Source organism: Marmota flaviventris, chromosome 11, assembly GCF_047511675.1.
Source record: "Marmota flaviventris isolate mMarFla1 chromosome 11, mMarFla1.hap1, whole genome shotgun sequence".
Classification (NCBI taxonomy): domain Eukaryota; kingdom Metazoa; phylum Chordata; class Mammalia; order Rodentia; family Sciuridae; genus Marmota; species Marmota flaviventris.
The window spans coordinates 94,703,420-94,728,019 of NC_092508.1; the positions used below are offsets into that span (position 1 = coordinate 94,703,420).

The 24,600-nt window shown below is 40.0% G+C and overlaps 1 protein-coding gene and 1 non-coding gene across 3 annotated transcripts in view; one reads left to right on the forward strand and one right to left on the reverse strand.

The window, feature by feature from the left end:
* The window catches only part of Plekhb2 (pleckstrin homology domain containing B2), a 42,603-nt gene extending 40,385 nt beyond the window's left edge, over positions 1–2,218 (forward strand). For both annotated transcript variants that reach the window (XM_027936838.2, XM_027936839.2), the window contains exon 8: positions 301–2,218. In XM_027936838.2, coding sequence (XP_027792639.1) covers positions 301–437 — 137 coding nt within the window. In that variant the 3' untranslated portion in view covers positions 438–2,218. The remainder of the gene's footprint in view (positions 1–300) is intronic.
* Positions 2,219–22,993: 20,775 nt separating this feature from the next.
* On the reverse strand, positions 22,994–23,062 carry Trnap-ggg (transfer RNA proline (anticodon GGG)). The gene has a single exon. It is a non-coding gene; the product is annotated as a tRNA-Pro (tRNA).
* Positions 23,063–24,600: the final 1,538 nt, after the last annotated feature.

A 24,600-nucleotide genomic window follows, 5' to 3' on the forward strand; every position in this document is an offset into this window, starting at 1 on the left:
GCAGGAATCTGCAGCTTTATCACAGCTCTGCTCTTTGCAGGATTAGAACTTTGGCCCTGGTTGACTTTTCTCTCAGTGGTATCTGAAGGGTGGAGGTGTCCTCCTTGGCAGGCCATGTGCTGAGCCTGAGATAGAGGAAGGCTGGGTGAACTGTACTCATCTGCCCCCACCTCTCCAGAGGAAGGTGGGAAGCCAGCTGACAGGGAAATCAGCTGATCGATTCGAGAGGGGAGAGTACTCACATTCAAGTAAGCCATCTCAAGCCACTCCTCAAAGATGTGTTTTTTCCTTCTCTTTTAGGACTTTATGGACAACAGCCTGCCAACCAAGTCATCATTCGTGAACGGTATCATGACAATGACAGTGACCTGGCACTAGGCATGTTGGCTGGAGCGGCCACAGGCATGGCCTTAGGGTCTCTGTTTTGGGTTTTCTAGAATCTTCAAGATCTTAATGTGCATAGCTGCTGATAATCCTGTGTGCAATAATATGATTTGCAGGGCATTTCTGTTTGTGACAAATGTTTTTAATAATAGTTTTAATAGTTCTTTTGGAAGTAGTGACCTAATAATTGTAACTAATCTGCATAAGAACCACAGAGAAAGGTTTGAACTGTGTTGGTTAAACACACTGGGGGCTCTGGCTCATACTTGGACTTTCCTTATGGAACTCTTGGAATAATTATTTGAATATACCTGTCTTGAAAGGCATTTTCTTTACACAGGTGTAGTGCTGAAGGGAGAATTTATTTTCATGTTGTACAATAATATAGTGATGAATGAGTGAGTGGTTGTGGCAAGGAAAACTGTGCAGCTTCTTTTGGTTTAACCTCAAACTTTGAAACCTCAGACCAGACTGGCTGCATGTTACCTTAGGAGTTGTGGACTGGTAAGCTGCCAGGTGGCTTCCAAAGGCAGTGGTGTGAGAGCCCCACAAGCTGCACTCTGGGCTGTGGGCCCCCAGCAAGACTGACTGCTCAGGATGACAGGGACACTGTCTCTTTAAAAATTATGCTTCAGAAATCTGCCTAATGCTAGAGCTGCTTATTCTCCTCTTATTCCTGTGTGTTTTTCATTGTAATACTTTGAAAACATCCTACATTATAAATTAATTTGAGCCTCAGTATTTTAAGGCTATATCTTTAAAACTTGAAGAAGGCAGAACAGTAACAATTGTATGGAGCTAAATTATTCAGAGATACATTTTAAGTGTCTGCTTTAGGTATATTTATTGCCCGCTAAGCCGACTTACAACCTATTTTTCTATTTGTTGAGAAAATAATATTAAAAGAATGATAAGGAAAATGGAAGGAGAGCCATAGTTAAAGAGTTCTTGCTTCAGGCCTTCTAGGATCACATGCTCTGAAGTCCTGTCCTTTGGAGGAGTAGGGTACCATGGCTATTCACCTAGTGCTGAGATGGACTATGGCTGGGGGAAACTTGAGTTGTAGAGAAATGGGGCCTAGGGACCAAGGGACCTGCTCAAGATAGCAGTCACCCTGGCCAGGACCTTAACCTTGATTTTGTTCCTGATCTACTCACGGTACAGAAGCTTAAAACATTTAATTTTGAGCCCCCAAATATATGAAACTCCAGAAAATCCACAGTCCTCTCTTTTTGTCTAATGCTTATATTTTCCACATTATGAAATATGTATTTAAAATATTTATATTTCTGTTACTTCATGTCTTAAACACTGCTAATTCTTCCAATTTTCTATCCTGCATGCTTTAAGTATATTTTCATTAAGGTGGGTCAGCACAGTGAAGTCCCTGCTCCACACTTCGTATGGTCCTGTTTTTTTCAAAATACACTCCAGGAAGCACGAATTCTGTTGTGATTGTGCTGGTTACATCCATGGGTCTCTTGTTTCACTAATCAGCTGGTTCCAACTCTTGATCTGTTCAGATCTTTGAATAGATCTCCATGTAAAACCAGATGCCAAATGGACTTAGTAGTGCCAACAGTCTGTTTTTCTACCTATTCCTAGAGGAATTGTTGACATGGGAGTGTCTGTTTCAAGCTGAAAGGAAGTGTACTTGTCTCTATGTGTAGATGTGATGTATGACAACATGGTATTAATGGCTTAAAGTGTTGTTCTAACATGGAATGTTGACTTTATATCCTGTGTCATAAGAATGGCTTCTGTTTGGATTGTAATCGTTATTAAAGCTGTATGCTGTACTTATACAATATTAAAATCAGTTTTTAATATTGCATTAGCGTGTTAATTTTGAACTTGGAGTAATTGGATAACAGGAATTTCTGAGACTAGAGAATTTCTGCCACTGAAATGCTCTTGAAGCAAAACATGTTGTGTGATCCTTGGCTGCTTTGGCTAAAGAGGGTTAGGTGTGGACCAAAGTTTGGCATGTGACTCTCCTCCCCAATCCCTGCCTCCAGGGAGGCCAGTTTCCTTAGTCAGCCATAATTGAACCTAGTAATTCCCTATCACTAGTGACTTGATTCTGATATGAAATGCGTACTGGGTGTAAAGGTGGGTTCAGATCTTTTATTTTCTTGGCCCCAGCTCCTGTAGATGCCACACTTTAGAGAGCTTCAGTTTCCCAACCATATCCTTTATGTATACAGCATATGTATAGTGCTGAAATGTATGAGTACTTTTATTTGTTTATGTTTGATTTTTTTTAGATGGGGTCTCACTGTGTTGCCCAGACTGACCTTGAACTTATAATCCTTCTGCCTTAGCCTCTCTTGCTTCATGTGTACTTTTAAATAATGATCCATTGGCTGTTGATATTGTACATTGCTGATCTGATTGTTCTGTTAGTTGTGTTCTTTTAATTCCTTGAGTTAACTTTGGGCCTTGGATAGGAAAGAGAAAGGAACACCTGTGGTTAGTGTCTCAGGTCATCATTCATGAAAAAGGCCAGACTTTGTCTATGTAGGCTGTTAATGACCCAGGGTAGCCATCTGGATTTTAAGAAGAACCTGCAGTTGAGACAAAATGATCCAAATTTATTTTCTACATTAGTTTTTGATGGTGTATAATGTAATCTTTCTTTTCCTTTCCTTTGTATGTAACCAGAAGGCACAGAATGCACTTTCATTTTTCTCCCTGAATTAATCTTTTTTGTGATTGCTTCCATGTCTCTAGTGTTCTGTTTTGTCTATAGAGCCTATTTTCCCCTATATATGCACATTGTATGTTTATAAGTGAAAGTGTTAAAATATTAAATGATCATTAACATTAAAGCATGTTTCATTGTGATTTCTTTTGTAGAGACACACCCTCAGCTTTTTCTGCTGTCGTGGACAATAGGAATGACATTTACAGGATCTACTAATTACTAGGGAATATTCTGTCACATCAGAAAAAAATAACTCACTGAGTTCTTAGAATAACTCATAAGGGAGTTAGTTATATTATAACTCCAAGTTACTCAGTGAGACTGAGGCTCAGAAGTTAAATAATTTACCTAGGAACACACAAGTAGTAAGTGCAGCCTATATTTATATTTGATGTTAAAATGTCCTTTTTCTCTGTGCTGTGCGTGTATGAGAATATGATTTGCACAAGAACATATGGGTGACTTGTATGATTACACTTTTAGTAGAGCTATTGGAAAACTGTTTTCTTCAATTAATTCAACCTTGGCAATATGTTCTCAATAACTTCTCCAGTGTTATGGGGGTACATCATGGCTTTTGTTGTTCCTGTTTTTAAAAATTATTTTAAATTTCCTTTAGTTCCCGATTTACCTCCATTTCCTCTGAGTAGCTTTTTTGCTTGTCTCAGTTGTTGTGTTCTGTGATTTCGTGGTGATTTCCATGCCAGAACCTCTGGTTCTCTTAATTTTTGTTTTGGAGAAGAATCCTCTTATAATTTGCCTGGAAACCATTATTTCTGGGTGTGGGGCAGAGGAGGTAGTCTATACACAAGCTTCCCAGCCTGACTTTGCCCATCTTTTGTTGAGCTGACCCTCCTGCTGCCTCTGGCTCTTAGGGTTGGTTGACAGATTTTAAAATTTTAATGTACTATATTGAATAAGTTTTATAAAACTCAAAAATATTTTTTTAGAAAAGGTGCATTTTTGGTAAAAGGTCTTCCATCTGCCCAGTTCCACTAATAACCGGTCTCTTTTATTCTTTTCAAGTTTCTTTATGTGTATACAAACTAGTGCAAAGATAGATCTTCATTTCTCTTCTTTTTCCATATAGAGGTCATATGCTGTGAACACCAAATCATACACAAACCTTGGTCTCAGGACCCTTTACACCTGTTAAAGTTTTGAGGACCCCAAAGAGGATTTTTTTTTTTGGTGGGGGTGGGGGCTGAGTACCAGGAATTGAACCCAGGGGCACTTAACCATTGAGCCACATCACATCCTTAGCTCTTAGCCCATTCTATTTTTTTGTTTGTTTATTTTGAGACAGGGTTGTATTAAGTTGCTTAGGAACTCATTAAGTTGCTGAGGCTGGCCTGAAATTTACGATCCTCCTGCCTCAGCCTCTCAAGTCACTGGGATTACAGGCATGTGCTACCACACCCGGGTAGCTTATTAAATGTGATTTATACCTGTATTGCTAATCAACTCCTATGATCACATCTGAAACTTTTGAGAGGCATTACAGCTTTGGCAGCCGTCTTTCTGCTAGTGCAGATTTATAGACCTACATTATTTTAGTGATTAAACAAACAGGCTCTTACAAGCCAGGATTATAGTTCACCAAACTATCATAAAGACTTCAACTCCGGGGGCTGGGGCTGGGGTGTATCTCAGAGGTAGAGTGCTTGCCTAGCATGTGCGAGGCCCTGGGTTCAATCCTTAGCACCACATAAAAATAAATAAATAAAGGTATTGTGTCCAACTGCAACTAAAAAAATATTTTAAAAAAATAAAGACTGCAACTTCATTTTTGATGTTAACTGCTTTCAAGCTTGACCATTTCCCTTTCCCCTGTGCTCTACAACTGGGCAAGCCCATGGCAGCCTGGGGGGCCTCCTCCTCTGAGCCCAGTAGAAAGTTCAAATCACCCAAACCCTAGCCTGCTTGCAGGAACCTTCACCCCAGCCTCAGACCCCAAGAACAATAAAAGCCAAGCCAGTTCAACCATTTCTGGATCCACTTGCGAGCCTATTCTTTGTCCCTTCAAAGTCTGTATATGAGTAATAAACCTTTCAATACCCTTAAAAGAATGTAAGTTACACCTATCAATATTTTTCATATTAGAAAATAAAATTGAGAAATTTTAAAACTTAATTGTCTAGTGACATTTTGTTGTGGGGCAGGTCACTCAGAAAACACACCAAGTCTCAGTTTTGTCCAAATTGAAGAGCCTTTATTTAGCCAGACAGCCGGCGACTGCCCCCCATGGCGACTGCTCCATGGGACCTATAACTGTCACTGCAAGGAACAGCCCAAGCCTGAGTATTTTAGGATATTTAAAGGTAACAAACCACATCTGGGTTGACTTAGCTGCAAGCAAGCAGGTGCAGAAGCTGAAATGGGCAGTCAGCGAGACAATGCAATGGGGACATTGGTATTTCCCGCTGGACTTTCCAGGTTGGCATAGCAGCAAGCAAGCAGAAGGGAAGTGGATCAAAATGACCCTAGTTCAGTACAAGTTAGAGAATGGTTACTAATGTCTATACAGTCAATCTCTGACAAAGTACATTGCCCAAGAAAAATGGAAACCAAAGGGCACAATTTTACATTGTATAAGAATTGCTATTTTGTGTTGCCAAGTATGTTATGCTAGGTAACTATTAATGGGTACAGAGGCAGGGCTTTCCCATGGGAGAAGCATTTCTTCCATGATATAGAGTCTGGGTAAAATGGAGTCTGTTTGGTCATTGCCCATATAGCCTCGCCCATAACAATTTAAAAATATAATTTATACAAAGATACTTTTCAAAACAAGTGAGACATGGCTTTGTTTAAATTTTTTTTTTCTTTAGTGTCTAGCTTAATAGGAGGTAGCTAGGAGATTCTCATATCTACAGTCTATCCATTACAATTTGTCTTTTTTGGTTGGAGTTATTGAAGAAAATATGGCCTTACACAGTATGTAATTTTCAAGGGTGGGCCTAGCAGACCATCTTAAAGGGAGAAATTTTAAAACTTAATTGTCTAGTGACACTTGGTCACCCTTGGGGTTCTGAGATCATACCCTGGAAACTTCTGATGTATGGCTCTCAACACCGTCTTAAAACTGTTACACTTAATACATTGAGAATTTCCTTGTCAGTATATCAAAAACTTTTTTTGGGGATGGGAGATTACTCAGATTGAGCCCAGAAGCACTTTACCACTGAGTTACATCCCCAGTCTTTATTTTGAGAAACTGGCTAAGTTGCTGAGGGTGTCTCTCAAGTTGCTATGACTGGTCTTGAACTTGGTGATCCTCTTGCCTGTCTTCCAAGTAGCTGGGATCACAGGTGTCTGCCACTGTGCCAGTCCCTAGTTACCTTTTGACTGTGGCTTTTTTTAAACAATGTTCAAACAAAATATTTTGTATAAAAAACAGGTCTCACAGCTTGGGGGCTTTTAAATGTAGTGTGGAACTAGTGGATAACCAAAGTTTCATCTGTCTGCAACTCGGATCACACCAAGACCTAAAGTGGGAGTCACATCTCCCTGTATGCACAAGGGTAACTGCTTTAACAAGCTACCCCAACTCTCAGGAGTTGAACACCAAAAAGCTCTATTTCTTGTCCAAGTTACAGTCAATTATGGATTTACTAGGGAGAGAAGACTCCTGCTGTAGATCACTGATGCTTCTTCTGTTAGTCATTTAGGAGTCTTCTATGTGGATCTCTGTATGCTGCTGGAAGGAGATGAAGACATAGCCATCCTCAGTTTGAAAGTGGCACTCACCTTCCAGTGGAGAGAATCAGTGGCCTTGATTCAGAGCACAGGCCCTGGGGGTGTAGTCTAAGCCCACTGATGAAGTAGCCCTGGCTTCAACTGCTGATACACACAACAGACCACCCTAAATGGTAGACCATGATCATCAACTGTTCTCAACTCTCAATGGAAATTGTGATTATACTAATCTTCATGTGCACAATATGTATTAATTAACAACGTGGGTGCAAATTACATGTGGATTGCTGGTTCTCATGACACAAATGTCAGTGGTCACATATTTTGTTAAATTATTCCTTTCCCTACTTACCAATTGGTTTGGACTTAAAGAATTCATCCTTTTAATTAATTTGTTCTTTAATACATTAACTTCACTCAATCAACAGTTTACTGAACATTATCACATTATTGAGTCTGATTATTCCCACTCCTCCCCCGTGAGAGGGTTACAAATTCTCAACTGTTCCTGAATGACTGTTGCCTCATCTACAATGGGAACAGATGTCCCTGCCCCCATTGATGGTACCTTTCCTTGGCCTGTGGCACATGGGGGTCAGTGTGCTATGTTTGAACAGTTACTTAGAAACTGTAGGATCCTCTTGTGATAGCTGCCCTCTTGGGCTAGCAGTGGACTCAGATGACCCCATGGACCCTCAGGGCTCTGTGTCACAGGAACCAGAAAGGAGTATCTGTTGTACATAGAGCAAAGCCGACCAGGAGGAGCTGCTTCTAGGCTCTCAGGCCGTGTGCCAGGTCATGGGGCACAGCAGTGAGTGAGACTACTTGGAGGAAGCTTCGTGCAGGTGCTTGACCCAGGTCTTGACCAAAATAACAGGGTCCAGATCTCACTGCCACTTACAAGGCACTTGGAGTGGGTGCTTACCCTCTGAACCCTTCTCCATAAGTGACCGAGGTTGATGCCAACACCACAAAGCTGATTAAATGACATCAGGCCAACCACAATGCCTGGCTTGCTGTGGGTACTCAACAGACCTTAAGCCTTCCTTGTTTCGGTTTCCTAAATTTCTCTTCCATTATTTATAAAACACTGTGAAAGTTGGGGTCACTCTACAGCCCTCAGATGAGACTGCTTCCTGTTTCTCACAGCTAGGGAAAGCCTCTCCTGAGATGTGGAGATACACCATAGGGAGGCCTTTGCTCCAACCCCCCTATAGGGAGGTGTAGAAATTGAATATCAAGATTGCTGTATTACCAAGACCCCTTTCTGGTCTTCATATAAGCCCCCATTTTTGCTCCTCACTTAGAATCTCTCCCTTTAATCATTACCTCTAAACTTGTAGATGTGGGAATAGTGAGGCCCTGGGGCAGAGAGGTCTGCCTGAGACCCTGCAGAGTCAATCCTGGGGCCTGGCTTCAGTCACCACTGGATGCTTACCAGGGGCATGGCTTTAAGAATGGTGTGACTTCTCTGCTTTGCCGTCTCTTTGCAACAGTCATGATAAGAGCACCTTGAAGGATTGTGATGGTGATTAACTGAGTTAGTACTGATGCGATACACATAGAAAGTGCCCAGTATCTGTAAATTCCGAGAATAACAAATGAGGGGGTGAGGCCTCAGACACTGGGAAAGACCTGGGCCCATATCTGGCTTGGTTGCTGGCTCTGGGCCCTCCCAGATCCACAGGGAAGAGGACAGTGGGTACTGGGCTGGGGCAGAGATTACCTTGCTACCTTGCTCTCTCTCATGTTCTTGGTGCTTTGAGGTTATGGTTTGACCACTTTGCCAATGGCATGGGAAACATTGAGGTTTAAACTGTTATCCTTAGTAGCTGGTCAGAAATACATGTTCCTGATATTTAAGGCCAAAAAGTCCTAAGGGAGTCTGGGCTGGAGCGTGTGGGGCCACCAGCGTCCAGGTAGTTCTATGTATCCCAGACTCCCCAAGTTCCCCACCACCCCTGACCTGTAATACCCCAAGCTCTGCTCTGGCGGGCAGACTTCTGCCTTCCCCTCCCCAGGAACAATTCCCTCCACACTCACCTGCTGACATTCTTTGAGGGGTCCCTTCCTCTGGGAAGCCTTTCCAGACTTCTCTCCAGCTCCAGAGAGGAGTGACACTGGATGAGCACAGTGTGCCTGAGGCCTGGCTGGTCAGGGCCTCCCTTTTCTTCCCACCTGTTGGAATGCTAGGCCAGGGACAGTCACCTGGATTGTGGGAGGGCAGCAGGTACCTAGTTTTGCATGGCTCTCATTGCCTATCTGCCTGGCAATTGGGAATCAGTTCAGAGGTGGCTCTCCCTAGGCCCCAGGAGAGCTGGCAGCTCAGCCTGGTCCTGGGTTGCTATGCCATCAGGGTGACATCATTCAGTCATCCCCACTGGACAGTGAGCTAGGCTTGCTCTTGAGTGACCTCTCACACCTTGGCTGATTCTCTCATATACTGGTCCGAGGCCAGTGATCACCGTGTATGTTTCCAGCACAGTAGGAGGTTGAGCTGTGGGTCCCTGTGGAGAGATGTGCTGTGTGGCTACCTGTCTGTGGAGGTCCCTCAGTCCCAGTCCTCAGGACTGCCTCACTCACCCAGCGGAGGACAAGGGCTGGATACACCCTGCTCAGCTGTCTCTGTGGCAGGTACCAGTAAGAGGGGCCTTTGGGACAGCACTGAATCTAAATTTCCATCACTTCCCTGGCTTCAGGATAACGATGACAGTACATTTCCTAGGTACCCAACTGGAGCATGGCTATCTCTTTCTGACCTTTCCGGTGCTTTCCTGGTGCTTGTTTCTGAGTGATCCAGACAAGCTGCACAACAGTGCCTTGGAACTAGTCAGAAATGCAGACTTTCCCCACACTTGGACTTGCTTTATCCAATCAGCTCTCAGGGGGATCCCAGTACAAGTTCAAGTTTGAGAACCACCAGCCTGGAGAGGGCTCCCTCCCTCCTTCTGCCTTCCTACACTTGCTCCTTCTCTGCACATTTCTTGTGCAGCAGCCTGTTCTGAGAGCAGCCACTGGGTGTCAGAACAGCCTCAGGAAAAGTCATTGCTGTCACACCCCTCCCTGGCCCACCTGGCCTCTGCTGTGTCTCCCAGGGCTGAGTGTTGGGACTTGGTCCATAAGAAAAGCAGGTGCTTGGCCCAGGGCTTGGGTCTGATGATTTCAGAGCTGCAGAGACACCTCACAGCATTCCTGCTCTAGGGTCATTAGCCTGGGCTGTGCACCTGCTCCTTATCCCAGGAAGTCAGCCTGTCTGCTGCTGGCATTTCTGGGTGAAAAGGGGCACCAGATGGATGAGGTCCTGAGAGGAGAAGGGGCTTACTGGAGGTCAACTGGAGCCTCTGTCAGGATGGGTGCATTTCCCTTTTTCTGACTGTCCAAGGTGATATCTGGGCACCAAAGAAGTGCATCTGGCATGATAGGGACCTGGGTGACCCTATAATACCTTGTAGGACATGCAAGGCAGTGAGGCTCATGCCCAATTCCTCCTGACTCCTGCCAAGTTATTGCTCTCATTCTGGCCCTTGAGGCTTCTCTATCCTCCTTGCTTCAGTCTCCCTGACATCCACCTCCAGGACCCTCCACCCACACCCAGTAATCACAGTTGGGGTCTCCCTTCCCTGTCAATTTCTGCCACCCTGGTCCTGAGGTAGACCCCGGCCTGCAAAAGTGAGATTTGCCCACCCCTGCAGCCACTGGCCACATTCTCCCACTGCCCCCTCCAAGACCTCCTAAACATGCACTTGTCCACTGGTTATTCTCATTATCATTTCCACTGCCAGTTCGAGTCCAGCCCTGGTCTACATGAGTGGCTACACCCTGGCTGTCTCTGATGCCCACATAGTACATGGTACAACCCAGGATCTGTGATGCCCACTCAGTGAGGTCCTGAGAGGAAAGATCCGGAGACAGAAGGGCTCCCTGTTTACCTTTTCCCTGAACCTCAGCAACCTCATCTGTGAAATGAGACAATGACAGCATCTGCCCCAGGTGTGTGTTAGGGGTAATGATTAACCCATGTGAGATGCTCTCAGCAGGGTATGCTGCACAGAGTGTGTGCTCTGGGGCTCCTCTTAAGTTTATATTTTTGGGTAAGGACATGGCAACCCAGGGAGGGTAGCACAGTAGGGGCTCCTGCAGCCATCCCTTCTCCAGGGGTCCAGTTCAGATTAGGCCCCCCAGTGTCTGGCACTGGAACTAACATCCTGTTGGGTATCCGTGGGCTGGGAAGAAATGTGATGCAGATCAAAAGTGCATCACTACCTTTAAACCCTCCAGCCTTCTGAGAGGAAATGGCAGTGACTTGCTCAAGGTGAATACTGACCAATTTTCCCAGAACACGCTATGAGGGAAGCAGAAACCCTGTTATCAGATAACAGGAAAGGACCCTGGTCAAGGAGTTGTGCCAGCCATCAGGTACCCAGTCCCTGGCTAGACTCAAGTTTTCCATAAATTACTGATCTGATTACTGATCAAACTCTCTGGGGTGTTGGGGCAGCTATAATTTCCAGGCTCTGCCTGGAGGATCTCCTGTGGGGCTTGGGCAGCTGTATCTCAGGGGTTCTGGAGCTGAGCTGAGCTGGGAGTGGGCATGGGAGACTAGGCTGGCATTTTTGGGCATGTCACTTCCTCACCCCATATGTCAGCCCCTGGCAGACAGCTCTGCCAACTCTGCAGTCGAATTCTCTCACTACTGTCTAAGGTCAATCAGCCTGTCAGCATCCAGATCTCTGCTTGGCGTTGTGGGCTGCTATGGGGCACATTGTTGGGAGGCATGACCTGTTCTTTCTGGGTCACGTTGGCATAGGGTGGGTGCTGCTGAAATCTTGGATCATCAGGCTTTGGAGGTCCCAAGAAGCCAAAGCAAATATTTTCCTATCACCGGAGTGTGCCTAGAAAAGCTAAGCACCTAAAGGCCCAGACTTCTGCTCCTGCTGGAGGAGAGGAGGCACTGGTCTTGTTCCCGCTGAAAGGCCTGGAGCTTAGGGATGGGAGCTTGGCCCTGGACCCGGGTTGTCTACCCACTCCCTGGCTACAGAACCTTGAGTTCTAGGCCTCTATATGCTCACTAGGAAATGATAGATAACTGTAGGTAGACACTTGGGGTGGTACCTGGGGGAAGGAAATGCATCAGAGCATCAGCTGTTGTTAAGTAGTGGTAGTTCCCTGTATGAGCAGTCAGGCCCCTCTGTGCCTTCTCTTCCAGTAACTGTCCCATCCCCCTTGCTGCAATTTGTGTTCAGGGACTCCCCTTCATCATGCACAGGTACCCCCAGTCCCACCATCTGGCTCCAGCCGTGTTCCATTTTTTTCTACCTCTTTTCTCACCAGCCTCTCCACTTACCCACTCCTGCCCCTGATTAAGCCCCACCCTCCAACCAGCACACTGTGTGCTTGCTCTTGGCTGTCTGTGGACTCTGCCTCTTGGCCACCACTCTGCCTCTTGGTCAGGAACTTTGTGGACAGCCTTTGGGCAATGCCGCTCTTGGATCATGCAGCCTGGAGCCTCCCACCTGAATGTGCCTCTTCCTTTCCATTTGGTCAGGCCAGCATTGCCCTGCCGAGGGAATGTGAATCTGGAGAGCTTACTGGGCCAATTTTGAGGGTGCACTTGCCTGTGAGAAGTCACAAAGATGCCATTTTTCTGGAGGATAATTTGACAATGTATATTGAAATCCATCAGATGTGTGTACTCCTTGACCAGACTTCTGGGTCTGAATCCTTAAAAAAAAAAAAAAAACCCTAAACAGGAAAAGGTCTCATAATCAAAATACTCACCATACATAGTTAGTTGAACATTTTAATTGTCCAATAATTGAATTAAATAAATTATAGCACAAAGAATAATTTCAGAACGACTGGAAGTAGATAAAGATCATGAAGATCCTAACAACCAAGTGAAAACAACAATAACAAGAACAATAAATCAGGAAAGACGGTTAGGTTGTGTGTCAATTAGTATGAAAACCATGCTAAGTGGCCCCTGCAAAGATGGAACCTGTGAATGTTACCTTGTATGGTAAAAGGGACTTTGCAAATGCTCTTCGGTTAAGGATGTTAAGATTATTCTGAATTATCCAGGTAGGTCCAATGCCATCACAAGGGTCTTTTTAAAAGAGAGGCAAGAAAGGCAAAGAGGAGGTAGGGTGCGGGAAGCAGAGGTTGGACTGACGCACTTTGGCAGTGGAGGAAGGGACCAAGAGCCAACGATTACAGGTGACCTCTAGGAGCTGGAAAGGCAAGGAGCTGAACGCTGCCCTAAACTTGTACCTGGAGGCCCCACCACCAACACCTTGATCTTCACCCTGGAAAACTCATGAAGACTGACCACAACCAGCTGTTACATTGTTTTAAGGCACTAGGTTTGAGGCAGTGTCTTATAGTAGTGATAGTGAACTGATGCATTAAGAGTTTGAAGTTTTTTTTTTTTTAAGAGAGAGAGAGAGAGAGAGAGGGAGAGAGAGAGAATTTTTTAATATTTATTTTTTAGTTTTCAGTGGACACAACATCTTTATTTTTATGTGGTGCTGAGGATCGAACCCAGCGCCCCGCGCATGCCAGGCCAGCACGCTACCGCTTGAGCCACATCCCCAGCCCAAGTTTGAAGTTTTTTAATGGTTGTAGGATTTTTCAGATTATCTATTTCATCTTGGTTGAGTTTTGTCATTTGTGGTTTTAGGCAAATTGGTCCATTTCTTCCAAGTTGTCAAATTGTTCATGATATTCCTTTATTATTTGTTCAACGGCTATAGGAGCTGCGCTCATAGCTTGGCTTCATTCCTTATATAGAGATTTTGTTTCTTCTCTCTTAATTTTTGTAAGAGCTTTGTTCATTTTAGTGCTTTTTTTTTTTTTTTTTTTTTTTTAACAAACAGCTTTTTGTTTCATTGCCTGCCTGCTTGCTTTTTTTTTTTCTTTTTGCAGTACTGAGATTGAACCCAGAGGTGTTCCACCATTGAGCTACATCCCCAGACCTTTTTATTTTTATTTTTTTGTTTTGAGACATTGTCCCACTAAATTGCTGAGGCTGGCCTCGAACTTGCAATCCTCCTGCCTCAGCCTCCTGAGTCACTAGAATTTCAGGTGTACACCATTGCACCTGGCTCATTGCTTTTCTTTATTGTTTTATTGTTTTTATTCAATTTTTAAAATTTCTACTTTATTATTTTCCTTCTATGCTTGCTATGGATTTATTTCACTTCCCTTTTTCTAGTTTCTTGAGTAAGGACTTAGATTGTTGATTTGACACCTTTTGTCTTTTCTAATGTAAGCATTCAGCGATACAAAATCTTTTCTCGGCACTGCTTTTACTGCATGCCACATGTTTTGATAGGTTCTATTTTTATTTTCACTCAGTTTTTTTTTTTTTTTCCTGTGAGATATCTTCTTTCACCCATGGATTATTTATAAGTGTATTGTTTAATTTTCACATGATTGGAGATTTTGTTTTCTTCCTGTTATGAATTTATAGTTTATTCCACTGCGGTCAGAGAATATACTCTGCAAGATTTGTATACTATACTTTTAAATTTGTTGAGATTTGTTTTATGGCCCAGGATAATGTCTATCTTGGAGGATGTTTCATAGATGCTTGGAAAAAATGTGCAGTTTGGTCTTGTTGGGTGGAGTGATCCTGTTGGTTGATTTTGTGCTCAGATTTTCTATTTCTTGCTGATTTGCTAATAGTTTTTAATGTATCAGTTGCTGAGGGTAGGATTTTCAAGTCCACAGGTATAATTGAGGGCTTGTTTATGTTTCCTATTAGCTATCCTTGGTTCTTTTTTTTCTCTATTGAGTTAAAAATAACTGTATTTACCATTTTAATCATTTAAAGTACAGAATTTAGTGGCATTAGGAACATTCACAATGTTTTTTTTTTTAATCTCACTACCATTTTTATACCTTTATTTTATTTATTCAATTTTATGTGGTGCTGAGAATCAAACCCAGTGCCTCACACATGCTAGGCAAGGGCTCTACCACTGAGCCACAGCCCCAGCCCTACATTCACAATGTTGTGCAGCTATTGCAATTGTCTGTTTCTTTTTCTTCATCTAAAACAGAACCCTGTACACATTAAGCATTAGCCTCTCCATCCCTGCTCTCCCCAGCCCTTAGTAACCACTATTCCACTTTGTCTTGATTTAATTTGCTTATTCCAGATATACCATAGTCCTCTAATAATTTTATAGAAAATGCCTTAAATTTAGGTCTTTTATTCATTTGGCTTAATTTTTATAAGGTAAAAGTCCAATTTCACTCTTTGTCATATGGATATCTAGTTTTCCCAGCGCCATCTATTGAAGATTGAATGGTTTTGATACCTTTTAATCAATGTGAGTGTTTACTACTGGGCTTTCCATTTTAGTCTATTGATCTATATTTTTATACCTTTGACAGCACATTATTTTTGATTCCTATAGTTTTTTAGTAAGTTTCAAAATCAGGATGTAATGGTTTTCCAACTTTTTTTCCCCAAGATTGTTTTTCTATTTAGGGTCCTTTGAAATTCCAGATGAATTTTAGGATGGATTTTTTCTAATTCTACAAAAATGAGATATTGATAGGGGTTACATTACAGATTTCTTTGGGCAGTATTGCCATCTTAATGAGATGAAAATTTCCATGCACATGGGTTGGATTTCCATTCATTTAGGTTCTATTTTCTTTTAGCAATATTTCATAGTTTTTTATGTGTAAGCTTTCTGCCTTCTTGGTTAAATATATTCCTAGTGGTTTTATTCCTTGGTACTATAAAAATGAAATTGTTTTCTTACTTTCTTTCTCTCATTGTTCATTGTTAGTGTGAAGAAATATAACTGATTAATCACTATTGATTTTATATCCCGTAACTTTGCTGGTTTTGTTGAATATTTCTCTCTCTCTCTCTCTCTCCGTAATTCTAGGGTTTTCTACATATAGGATCACATCAACTCTGAACAGAGATCTTCTGCTTCTTCCTTTCCAGTTTGCACAGTTTTATTTCTTTTTCTTTTCTAGTTGCATTAGCTAGTAGAACTTGAAGAACTATGTTGAATAAGGGTAGTAAAAACAGAATTTGATTTCTTAATCCTGATGGTAGGGTGAGGGTTTTCAGTATTTTCATATGTGGACTTATTATGTTGAGAAAGTTCTCTTCTGGTCCTAATTTGTTGAATATTTTTATTTCAAAAGGAAATTGGATTACTTAAAATGCCGTTTTTTTTTCATTCTGATCATGTGTTTGTGTTTTTCTTCATTCTGTTAATATGGAGAATTACACTGGAGATCGACTTTTGCTTCTGGGGATATATTCCACTTGATCATAGTGTATCTCTTACTCCCTTTTCCTTTGCCTTTATAGAATACCTGAGACTGGATTTATAAAGAATAAAGGATTATTTTGGCTCACAGTTCTCAAGACAGAGAAATCCAAGAACATGACACCAAAATTTGCTCAGCTAATTCAACTTATGGCAGAAAGCGGAAGGGCAAGCAGGATGTGCCAAAGGGGGCAAAATTCCTGTAATACCTCTGTCTTTGTGATCCAAATTTACTTCCTACTAGGTCCTACCTCACAATACTGCCACATTGGCAATCATATTTCTTTCTTTCTTTTTTTTAGTTGTAGATGGACACAATATCTTTATTTATTTATTTATTAGTTTTAGGTGGACAGAATATCTTTATTTTACATTTATGTGGTGCTGAGGATCGAACCCAGGGTCTCGTGCATGCTAGGCAAGCACTCTATCACTGAGCCACAATCCCCTGTCCTATTTATTTATTTTTTAAAAAATATTTTTTAGTTGTAGATGGACACAATACTTTGTTTATTTATTTTATGTGGTGCTGAGGATTGAACCCAGGGCTGGCCTCACACATACCAGGCAAGTGCCTTCTATTACTGACTGAGCTACAATCCCAGCCCCACAATATCTTTGTTTTTATTTAATTATTTTTATGTGGTGCTTGAGACTGAACCCAGGACTTCACGCATGGAAGGTAAAATCTCTACCACTGAGCTACAACTCAGCCCAGGCAATCATATTTCAACCAGAGTTTTAGAGGAAACAAACTGTATTATTCTAACTGTAGCAGTGTATCATTTTTTGAATGTGATACTGGATTATTGGCTACTATTTTGTTGAGGATTTTACATCAATGTTCAAAAGGGACATTGATCTATATTTCATTTCATGTGGTGTCTTTGTCTGAGTTTGGTATCAGAACAACACTGGTCTCATAAAACAAGTTAGTAAATATTCCCTCTTCTTGATATTTTGGGAAGATTTTGAGAAAGATTTTGTGTTAACGTCCATTTAAATATTTGGTATAATTCATCAGTGAAGCTATTTACTCCTGGGCTTTTCTTTGTTGGGAGTTTAAAAATAATATTTATGTATTTTAAATTTTTTTAGCCTTTCAACCTTTTTACTGTTCATGGGGTGACACTGGTTTTCTAATTCCTCTTGCATTGGTTTTGTGCATGTCTAGGAATTTATCCATTTTCTGTAAGTTATCCAGTTTGTGATCATGTAGGTCTTTATTTATCACATTCTCTAATAATTCTCTCCATTTCTGTACACTTTCTGATTTTAGTACTTAGAATCTGCTTTCTTTTCCTTAGTGATATAGCTAAGGATTTATCAATTTTGTTGACCTTTTCAAAAAACCAAAATTTGGTTTCGTTTATTTTGTTTTATTTATCTCTTATCTGTGTTATTTCTTTCCTTGTGTTTGTGTTTAACTTGCATTTCTTTTTTTTAGTTCCTTAAAATATATAATTAGATTATTCATTTATTATCTTTTTTCTTTTTTAATGTAGACATTTACAGCCATACATTTTCTTCTTAGCTCCACTTTTATTACATTTTGTATGTTTTAGTATGAGTGTTTTCCTTTTCATTAGTATCAGCATTCTAATTTCTGGAAGGAGTTTTTCCTTGACTTATTAGTTGTTTAAGGATGTATTGTTTAATTTCCATATATTTGTGAAATTTTCAATTTTCCTTCTCTAATTGATTTTAGTTTGATTCCACTATAATCAGTTGTAAGGTACTTTGTTTGATTTCAGTATTTTAAAACTAATTGTCTATTTTTCTGTTCTGTTCTGCACCTGAGAAAAATGTGTATTCTGTTATTGTTGGTGGAGTGTTCTAATTGTGTTGCTCAAATCCTGTATTTCTATATTGATCTTCTGTCTGATTGTTCCTTCCATTACTTAAAGTGCCGTAGCGAACTCTCCAACTATTATTGTAGAACTATCCTTTCAATAATGTGTGTTTGGGGTTCCCACAATTTGAGGCTCTGTTGTTAGGTGTTTATAATTGTTATATATTTTTGGTGAATTGAAACTTTAGTCAATGTATAATGACTTTTTCTCTAGTAAATTCTTTGACTTAAAAAAAATCTATTTTGCCTAATGACAATATAGCAACCTAGCTCTTTCTGTTGGTTTGTTTTGTTTTCTTTTAAAACTTATCTTTAAATTTTATGCACTTTTAATTTATTTTTAAAATTGGTACATTATAGTGGTATAGAAAAGTGGAATTCGTTGTGGTATGTTCGTCCATGCACATGACACAGCTTGGTTTATTTCATTCTGTTCTTCCTCCCCTTCCCCATCCCACCTCCCTTACTATGTTGACTTCCTCTACTCCACTGTTCTCCCTTTTACTTTCATGAGATTCCCCCTTTTAAAATTACCTATTTCTTTCTAGATCCACTTATAAGAAAAAGCATTCAGCCCTTGACTTTCTGTGTCTGGATTATTTCACTTAGCTTGGTGTTCTCCAGTTCCATTTATTTACCAGCAAATGGCATAATTTCATTCTTCCTTTTGGCTAAGTAAAAGTCCATTGTGTATGTATGTCACATTTTCTTTATCCAATCATATATTGAGGGACACCTAGGCTGGTTGCCTAACTTGGCTATTGTGAATTGTGCTGCCATAAACATTGGAATGCATATATCACTGTATTATTATTATTATTTTGTGGTACCGGGAGTTGTCTCTAGTAACACTTTACCACTGAGTTATATCCCCAGCCCCCCCCCCCCCCCTTTTAAATTTTTTTATTAGTTGCTCAAAACAATACAATGATCTCGACATATCATACATTTGATTCAAATGGGGTATGAATTCTTATTTTTCCACATGTACAGATTGCAGGATCACATTGGTTATACAGCCACGTTTATACATACAGCCACACTGGTGTCTGTTGTATACTGCTACCTTTTCTATCCCCCTCTCCTCTCCCCTCCCCTCCCATCACCTCTCTCTACCCAATCTACTGTGACACATTTCTCTCTCTCTCTCTCTTTTTTCTTCCCCCTCACACCATCTTATATGTAATTTTGCGTAACAATGAGAGTCTCCTTCCATCTTCCGTGCAATTCCCCTTCTCTCTCCCATTCCCACGCACCTCTCGTCCCTATTTAATGGTAATCTTCTTCTCATGCTCTTCCTCCCTGCTCTGTTTTGAGTCGCTCCCCTTATATCAAAGAAGACATTCGGCATTTGTTCTTTAGGGATTGGCTAACTTCACTTAGCATAATCTGCTCTAATGCCATCCATTTCCCTGCAAATACCATGATTTTGTTATTTTTTTAGTGCTGAGAAATATTCCATTGTGTATAAATGCCACATTTTTTTTATCCATTCATCTATTGAAGGGCATCTGGGTTGGTTCCACAGTCTAGCTATTTTGAATTGTGCTGCTATGAACATTGATGTAGCTGTGTCCCTGTATTGTGCTCTTTTAAGGTCTTTTGGGTATAGTCCGAGAAGGGGAATAGCTGGGTCAAATGGTGGTTCCATTCCCAGCTTTCTAAGGAATCTCCATACTGCTTTCCAAATTGGCTGCACCAATTTGCAGTCCCACCAACAATGTACAAGTGTACCCTTTTCCCCACATCCTCACCAGCACTTGTTATTGTTTGACTTCATAATGGCTGCCATTCTTACTGGAGTGAGATGGTATCTTAGAGTGGTTTTAATTTCCATTTCTCTGATAGCTAGAGATGGTGAGCATTTTTTCGTGTATTTGTGATTGATTTATATCCTCCTCTGAGAAGTATCTGTTTAGATCCTTGGCCCATTTGTTGATTGGGTTATTTGTTTTCTTGTTGTTTAATTTTTTGAGTTCTTTGTATACTCTGGAGATTAGAGCTCTGTCTGAAGTGTGAGGGGTAAATATTTGTTCCCAGGATATAGGCTCCCTATTTACCTCTCTTATTGTTTCTCTTGCTGAGAAAAAACTTTTTAGTTTGAATATGTCCCATTTGTTGATTCTTGATTTTAACTCTTGTGCTATAGGTGTTGTATTAAGGAATTTGGAGCCCGACCTCACAAGATGGAGATTAGGGCCAACTTTTTCTTCTATTAGATGCAGAGTTTCTGGTTTGATTCCTAGCTCTTTGATCCATTTTGAGTTAACTTTTGTGCAAGGTGAGAGAAAGGGATTCAATTTCATTTTGTTGCATATGGATTTCCAGTTCTCCCAGCACCATTTGTTGAAGATGCTATCCTTCCTCCATTGCATGTTTTTAGCACCTTTATCTAATTTTAAGTAGTTGTAATTTTGTGGATTTGTCTCTGTGTCCTTTATTCTGTACCATTGGTCTACCCACTGGTTTTGGTACCAGTACCATGCTGTTTTTGTTACTATTGCTCTGTAGTATAGTTTAAAATCTGGTATCGCTATACCGCCAGTTTCACTCTTCCTGCTTAGAATTGCTTTTGCTATTCTAGGTCTTTTATTTTTCCAGATGAATTTCATGATTGCTTTTTCTATTTCTACAAGAAATGCCGTTGGGATTTTGATTGGCATTGCATTAAACCTATAGAGTACTTTTGGTAATATGGCCATTTTAATGATATTAGTTCTGCCTATCCATGAACAAGGTATATCTTTCCATCTTCTAAGGTCTTCTTCTATTTCTCTCTTTAGTGTTCTGTAGTTTTTGTTGCATAGTTCTTTCACCTCTTTTGTTAGGTTGACTTTTTTTTAAAAACATTTTATTTAGATATAGGATCTTGCTGAGTTGCATAGGGTCTTGCTAAGGTGCTGAGGCTGGCTTTGAACTCTCTCCATCCTCCCGCCTCAGCCTCCAGAGCCACTGGAAATACAGGTGTACACCACCATACCTAATTTTTGTCTTCTAATAGGAGAATTTAATATCCTTACATTTATAATAATTACCAATAAGAAAAAATTAACTTCTGTTTAGTCATTTGTTTTCTGTTTGTTTAACATATGTTTTTTTGTTCTTCAGTTTCTCCATTGTTGTCTTTTTATATTGATTTTTTAAATTTATTTTTTGTAGTGTATTATGGTTATTATTATTTTTTCAGATAGGATCTCACTATATTGCTGTGGCTGGCCTAGAACTTGCAGTTCTCCTGCATCAGCTCCTCTAGTTGCTGCCACACGTGACTAGTATATTCTTAGTGATTACCTTGAAGATTGCAGTTAACCTATTAAGTTTTGTTCTGGTTTATATATGGAATGTTTCCCCAAACCTCAAGTGTGCCCATGCAGGACTTTCTTTTGAGATTTATAGTGTGTCCCTAGTGAGCAGAGCTCTCTCTCTGCTTCCTGATTGCCATGTCCTGAGCTGCTTCCCTCCACCGGGCCCTTCTGCCATGATGTTCCACCTCACCTAGGGTCTGGAGCTGTGGAGTCGGCCCTTTTTATTTGTTTATTTTGAGACAGGGTCTCACTAAGTTGCTAAGGCTGACCTTGAACTTGTGATTTACTCCTGTCTCAGCCTCTAGAGTTATTGGATTACAGGAGGTAGGAAGTGACATGCCTGGTGAGATCATTTTTTAAAATTCCTTATTTCTCTCTAGCTTCTGCATATTAGAGAAAACTTTTGACCTTTGAGTTTCTGAGTGTGGCTTTTTTCACTTAGCATGATGTTCTTCAGTTACAACCATTTACCAGTAAATGACATAATTTCATTCTTCTTTATAACTGAGTAAAACTCCATTATGAATATACCCCACATTTTCTTCATCCATTTGTCTATTGATGGGCTCCTAGGTTTTTCCATAATCTAGTTATTGTGAATTGCACTGTTTAAACATTGGATTGCAGGCTTTACTATCGTATGCTGATTTGAGTTGGATAAATCCCAATTAGTGGGGTATCTGGGTCTTATGATGGTTTCATTTCTATCTTCTGAGAAATCTCTGTACTGTTTTACAAAGTGGAAGTACTAATTTACAGTTCTACCAACAATATATGAGTCTACCTTTTCCCTCCATATCTTCCCCAGCATTTATTATTTGTATTCTTGATGATTGCCATTCTAACTGGAGTAAGATGAAATCTCAGTGTAGTTAGCGTTGCGTTTCCTGTTGTTGCCTTCTAGTTTTATACATTATGGTCATAGAATATATATGATGTGATTTTAGTCTTCTCAAATTTGTTAACACTTGTTCTTGGCTTAACATGTGATTGTATTCTGTACTTACCAGATAGAATGTGCTATTAAGAGTGAAGTTAAATCTGATAGGTCTTTGTTGATTGCCTGCCTGGATTATCTATTACTGAAACTCTTTTACTTTTAGATCCATTGACATTTATTTTATATATTTAAGTGGTCTGATGTTTGTTCTCTAAATATTTACAATTGTTATATTCTGTTGCTGAGTTGGCCTTTTTATTAGTATAAAATGACCTTTTTTGTCTCTTTTTATGGTTTTTGATTCAAAGTCTGTTTTATCTAATATGAGGCTAGCTATTTCTGCTCTCTTTTGGTTTCCATTTGGAGGCAATATCTTTTCCATCCCTTCATTTTTATTATATGTGTACTTATAGGTGAAAAAAAGTCTCTTGTAGTAAGCATATATTTGTATCTTTAAAAAAAATCCATTTAGCCATTCTATCTCTTTTAATTAAGGAATTTAATCCATTTATATTCAAGGATAGTATTGACAGGTAAACTTACTATTGCTGTTTTATTAACTGTTTTCTTGTTGTTTGGTAAATCTTTTCTTCCTTTTCCCCCTCTTTTATTGTCTTTCTTTGTGGTTAAATACTTTTCCCTAATGGTATATTTTGATATTGGGTTTTTTTCAGTGTACATTTTGTAAGTATTTGCTTTGTGATTACCATGAGACTTAAGAAATCTTAGAGCCATAAGATATTAACAATTATAACAATTTCACTTTGATTGCAAGAAAACCAGACTATACATATTTAAATTTTTTGGTGCTGCTGGGAATTGAACCCAGAGCCTCATGCATCCCAGGCAAGCACCCTACCACTGAGCTACATCCCCAGTCCACACGCTATCTCTTTTAACTCCACCCCCAATCTGAATTTTTGATGTCACAGTTTACATAATTTTATATTGCATGTTCCTCAACAGATTATTGTAGTTATTATCATTTTTATTAGTTTGTCTTTAACCTTCATACTAAGCTATAAGTGCTTTACATGTCACAATTACATTATAAAGTTATTCTGAATTTGTACTTAATTTTACTAGCAAACTTTAAGCTTTCAGATGTTTTTATATTGGTTTAGTATCCTAACTCCCTTTAGAATTTCTTTTTAAAATTTTTTTTAAAAAAATGTTTATTTTTTATCTGTAGTTGGACACAATACCTTTATTTATTTATTTTTATGTGGTGCTGAGAATTGAACCCAGGGCCTCGCACATGCTAGGTGAGCACTCTACCACTGAGCCAAAACCCCAGCCCCTTTAAACATTTCTTATGATGCTGATTTCGTTCAGCATTTCTTTTAAGATAGGTCTGGTGATGATGAACTCCCTCAGCTTTTGTTTGATTGAGAAAGTGTTTATCTGTCCTTCACTTCTGAAGGACAGCTTTGCTGAGTACAGTATTCTTGGTTGACAATTTTTTTTTTCCCTTCAACACTTTGTATTTATCATCTCAGTATCTCCTGGCCTATAAGATTTCCCTTGAGAGTTCTGCTGCTAGGCATATTGAAACTCCCTTATAGGTGATTTGTTTATTTTCTCTTACTACTTTCAGGATCCTCTCTGTTGGACAGTTTGATTATAAAATGTTATGGGCTATTCTTATTTATATTACATGTGATTGGAGACCTTTGGCCTTCCTCTTCAGGTTGGAAAAGTTTTATGCTATTACTTCTTTAATGTGTCTACCCCTTTATTACTACTGCTCCCTCCTGAAAGTCAATGACTTATACATTGTCTCTTCTGTTGTTGTCCCATAAATACCATAAGCTTTCTTTATTCTTTTCCATTCCTTTTTTTTAACCTCTATGTATTTTCAAATAGTCTGTCTTCAAGTTCACAAATTCTTCTGCTTGATCAATTCTGATGTTGGTGCTTTCTCTTGTATTTTTATTATGTTAGTTGTATTTTTTAGTTGCAGAATTTCTTTCTTTTTTCTTTTTGTTTCCAGGGACTGAACTCAGGAGCATTTAACAACTGAGCTATATCCCCATCCCTTGTATTTTTTATTTTGAGTCAGGGTCTCCCTATGTTCCATAGGATCTCACTAAATTGCTGAGGCTGACTTTGAATTTGTGATCCTCCTGTCTCAGTCTCCTGAGTTGCTGGGATTACAGGTATGCACTACCAGGCCCAACTTAGATGAAGGATTCTGTTGTTGTTGTTTTTTTTTTTTAAATTACTTTAATCTCTCAAATTTCTATGCTATATTTTTGAACTGTTTCTCTGCATTTTATTGGAGATTGATAGTTTTCCTAGCTTCCCAAAACAGTTTTTTTAAAAATTTTAGTTGTAGATGGACACAATGTGTTTATTTTTTATTTATTTTGATGTGGTGCTGAGGCTTAAAACCAGTGCCTCACACATGC